The sequence below is a fragment of the Anarrhichthys ocellatus genome, unplaced genomic scaffold (genome assembly GCF_004355925.1).
Source record: "Anarrhichthys ocellatus isolate YVR2014 unplaced genomic scaffold, GSC_Weel_1.0 scaffold69, whole genome shotgun sequence".
NCBI lineage: Eukaryota > Metazoa > Chordata > Actinopteri > Perciformes > Anarhichadidae > Anarrhichthys > Anarrhichthys ocellatus.
In genome coordinates, this window is record NW_022280099.1 from 824872 (window position 1) to 830103 (window position 5232).

Consider the following 5232-nt stretch of genomic DNA (forward strand, 5'->3'; position numbering starts at 1 on the left):
CACAGCTAGAAGCTAGCAGACCCCCCCCCCTTCTTCTTCTCCTGATATTACATCACCGCCGCCTTTGTTCGTGTGGCGACAAAGAGGGCTATGTTTACCCCACAGCAGCACTCTGACTCGCTAAAAACCTCTCAATGCTGAGCCGGATACAAGCAGGAAACTGTGGAGGGTGTTCTAAACTGAAGGAATGGGAATATGCAGATTTAAACACGCAGACAAAAACAGCTGTTACATAACCACAGGGGGGGAGAGACAGACAGACAGACGGGGGGGGGGGGGGGGAAGAGAGACACACAGACAGCTTTCTGCTTAAATTACCTCATTAGTTGTTTTTTATCCAACTGTGCTGGTTGTCCTCACTGGTTTTATGTTGATATACATGCAGTGACTATCAAAATATAAACCGTATACAATCCAATACAAGAGTCCTGAAATTAAAACGACTGTTTTGCTGGTGTGGAACCAGCTGTGTTGTCGTATTTGGATTAAAGGACGTTTTCATTCCCACTGTTTGTCGTTTACTCTGCAACATCTCTCTGCAGCTGGCAGACAGATTTCTATGTAATCTGGTGGAGAGTTGAATGACGAGCGCCGACAAAGATTTAGATTGTTTTTTAAATCCCTCTTTTAAATGCATTACATTTTTGGAACATAAAATGTTTGGATGAGACCAAATATGTATGCATTTGTGATATGCTATTCAGTTTTCCTATAACTAAATTAAAATGTGATTATAGAGCACAAATGTTTAACCTTTGTTGTAAAAATGGTATTTTTATTCATCGGCAGAGTCAGTAGCATGGCTAAAGAATTAGCATTGTATTGGTATAAGTATTCCCATATTTGGTGTTGTGCTGCATCTGCATTGGTTCGTGAAATAAAGGAAGTGGTATCAACGAGTACTTCAGGGTTTCATAGAGGAAATGTAACTTAGTTTGACCTCTTCTACGTGTGTCAGCTCGAAGACTTGGTGGCCACATTAACCAGCAAATCCTTCACACAAAGACAGTCCGTGTTTCCACTTCAGTTCGTCTGTAGGTGTGAAGAGCAGACCATCACACAAATGATGACAAACTGCCCTTTAATGAGAGCGCTGCACCATTCTGCACCAATATCTCAAATTTATTGTTCTTTATGTTCATATACATATACAGTTGTGTGAAAAAGTGTTTGCCCCCTTCCTGATTTCTTATTTTTTTGCATGTTTGTCGCACTTAAATGTTTCAGATCATCAAACAAATTTAAATATTAGACAAAGATAACACAAGTAAACACCAAATGCAGTTTTTAAATGAAGGTTTTTATTATTAAGGGAAAAACAAAATCCAAACCTACATGGCCCTGTGTGAAAAAGTGGAAGAGACAATTGATCTAAATACTGGCCCCAATATATTGGCTGCAACAAAAGGTTTGTTTTATTTATTTTTTTATAGCATAACTTGGCCCCCAAAACATCATACAGTTTGCCGCAGCAGAATGCGAGACTAGCTGTGGACAGACAAAGAGGCGCACTCACTCACTCATGGACTCACGGTTGCATAATCCCCTGGCGGAGATAACAATTTCTCAGTCCAAAATACTTACACTTGAGTACTTGGCGATACACAGTACCGATACGAGTACTTTATAATCGGTGCATCCCTACTAAAGATTATACACAACATTATTATCGCTAGTTTCAAATCTCATCAGTATAAATATAAGCCAGAAGCACGACCACCTGGACTTAGACTTTGGTCTCTTTGTTTCTGTACCAGCTGTGAGCCCCCTGGGCCGGTTGAACTTGTCATATTTGTGCAACCTCAATACTATGACTCCAAAGCCCTTGAGTTCCAGTGAGCATGTGCCGAGTATACTGAATCAAAAAAATAAAACATACAGTAAACACTCCGTCAAGGTGACTCCTCTACATGACCGGATGCTCCTTCAGCAAGTGAGAACAGCCAATAGAATTATCGCCTCTAATCGCTGCATGTCTATCCAGCATGTACTGGTTAAAGACTGTCAGGCTCGGACATTACGAGTCACCACTGTGATGAACTAAACGCCGATTAGCGCCTCAACGACGCATAACGATACTCAAGTGTTATGTGGAGCTAATAAAATGCTGCAACAAGGAAGTAATTTAATAAACCATCCGATATTCAAACCATTAGTCCTCTGAATAAAAACGTGATAAGACTTCCAGTGATGGTTTTAATCTAATGCATGTGCAAGTGTTAAATATGCATAAAAGAAAAGGCCGGAGTAATGTGATGCCAGTGCAGATAGTGCAGCCTTCTTGCTGACTAAACCGATTTCCTACTGAGGTCATTCATCACCCAGGAGACCCTTCCAATCACACACACACGATTTCCACACACACAATCAACAAAGTGACATTCGCAGGGCTTGCAGCAGTAAACCATGATGGAGCACTGCACCACCACACACATTTTAACATCCTCGCCCATCCCCCATCCCTCATCCCTGCCCTTGGCCTGGATGAAAATGCAGCTATAGCTAGCCCGAAAACACACACCGACACACTCGGAGTGACTGCAATTAAACAAATGGAGCTGAAGGCGAGAGACAAGAAGTGACATTGTCAACAAACACTGAATTACATAATTGTCTCGGGCACATCTGCGAGCTATCACATGATGTTCAATATCACCAGCTGAGGCTCTGTGGAACAAAACATGTGACTCAAAAAGGTGTGAACGGGACGATTTAAATCAGGCGCTTCTTAAAGCTGCAGTGGAAAAGGTTATATAAGAAAAGCTAGGCTGCAATAAAGCAACATATCCCATCCCCCTACTTGAACCAGTATAGGGAGGATTCAGATGCTCTACTTAAAGCAAAAGCACTAATATAACACTGGAAATACTCCACTATGACTTAACCTGTATTGAAAACCTCTTATGAAAGTACTATCAGCAAAATGAAGTAGAAGTACAAAACTAAATGCAATATCTGATGTTTTTGTGTTGATCAATGTGTGTGTTTTATTGTAACTCCTTTATATACTGTTGGCTACTTTACTCTCCATCAATGCATCCTATTCCAGAAGGTGCATTTTCCAGCTGATCCAAGAGGATTTTTAAAAAACAATTTATATTATTTTTAATGCCAATTTATTTAGTTTTGCTATTTCCATTCCCCCAAAAAATATGCAGAGATATGTTTGTTTCTATTTGCTATCCTGTCAATGATGCTCATGAACTGTATTGCCAAACAGTTGCCAAACATTCCTGCCATTTGCAGTGGACTATCTTTCTACAAACTATGTGATGCTTTTCATCGATTTAATCCTCCACCGACACATCTGTCTTGAATCTGAAGTGACCCTCACCTGACTCGCAGACGACGGAGCCCGGCTTCAGCTCCAGCATCATGGTGATGGTGGCGATGTCGGTGGTGTAGAGGATCTGTGTGCGGTGCGGCAGGGTGACGGTCCACAGCTCCGGCGTCGGGTGAAGCACGTAGACCCACCCGCCTTTGCTGCAGGTTACCTTCGACCCGTAGCGTTGACCGATCAGGTCTGAGGAGTGGCGAATGACTCCATAGCGTGTCTGCGTTTGGGCGCCCTGCTGCACCTTGACCGGCATCATGGATTCATGGCCCAGGTAGACGATAGCGACGTCACCATCCTGAATGAGGTCCGAGTACTCCACAAAACTCATGGTGAGCACCGTCAGTCTGCAACAAGGAGGGAGGAGATTAACAGCAATAACTCGTGCGTAAAATTTATAATATCCTCCGTCATGTTCACCTTTGGGTTTCAAACATCAATTTTTTGGACAACCAACTCTGCAATCCTACTACCGCCATAGTTACCAGCCATCCCAAATGACATGAACAAAGGAGTATGCTAGTTGCGGCTAATGTAGCCTTGAGTCTCAAACTGAGATAATTGTCTCAAAGACCTGCAAACCAGAGTTTTCTCCAACCTTTTTTGTTTCCATTCAAAATAGGACCATAATAAACATCATGCTGTATTGAAGAAGACTTGAAACTAGAGATTGAGACCATAAACTCATGTTGACTGAGGTAATAAATCAAGAGAGAAGTAGAGTCATTTATATACTCACATTTATATACACACACACATATATATGTACACATACACACACACACACACATATATGTACACATACACACATATACACATTTATACATATACACGTACACGCACACACACGTACGCACACACACGCGCACATACATACATACACACGCGCACACATACATACATACGCACACATACATACGTACACACACATACATACATACGTACACATACATACATACATACGTATACATACGTACGTACACACACGTACGTACACACACATACGTACACACACACACATACGTACGTACACACACACGTACGTACGTACACACACACACACACATACGTACGTACACACACACACACGTACGTACGTACACACACACACACGTACGTACGTACACACACACACGTACGTACGTACGTACACACACACACACATACGTACACACACACGTACGTACGTACGTACACACACATACGTACGTACACACACATACGTACACACACATACGTACGTACGTACACACACATACGTACACACACATACGTACGTACGTACACACACATACGTACACACACACATACATACGTACACACACACACATACGTACACACACATACACACACACGTACACACGTACACACACGTACACACATACATACACGTACACACATATACATACACGTACACACATACGTACACATACACGTACATACGTACACATACGTACACATACATACGTACACATACGTACACATACGTACACACATACGTACACACATACATACATACGTACACATACATACGTACACATACGTACGTACACATACATACATACGTACACATACATACATACATACGTACACATACGTACGTACACATACGTACGTACACATACGTACATACGTACACATACATACATACATACATACATACATACATACATACATACATACATACGTACACATACATACACATACATATACATACATACATACGTACACATACATACATACATACGTACACATACATACATACATACGTACATACATACATACATACGTACACATACGTACACATACATACATACGTACACATACATACATACGTACACATACATACATACGTACACATACATACATACGTACACATACATACACACGTACACATA

General features: G+C 41.4%; 1 protein-coding gene across 2 annotated transcripts in view; it reads right to left on the reverse strand.

The window, feature by feature from the left end:
- Positions 1-5232, reverse strand: part of trmt61a (tRNA methyltransferase 61A) — an 18247-nt gene that overhangs the window by 7506 nt on the left and 5509 nt on the right. The window contains exon 2 of one of the 2 annotated variants that reach the window (XM_031873129.1): positions 3335-3681. In XM_031873129.1, the coding sequence (XP_031728989.1) occupies positions 3335-3665 (331 nt within the window). In that variant the 5' untranslated portion in view covers positions 3666-3681. Of the gene's footprint in view, positions 1-3334; positions 3964-5232 lie in introns of those variants that run through there. The other variant, XM_031873130.1, reaches the window with a different exon arrangement.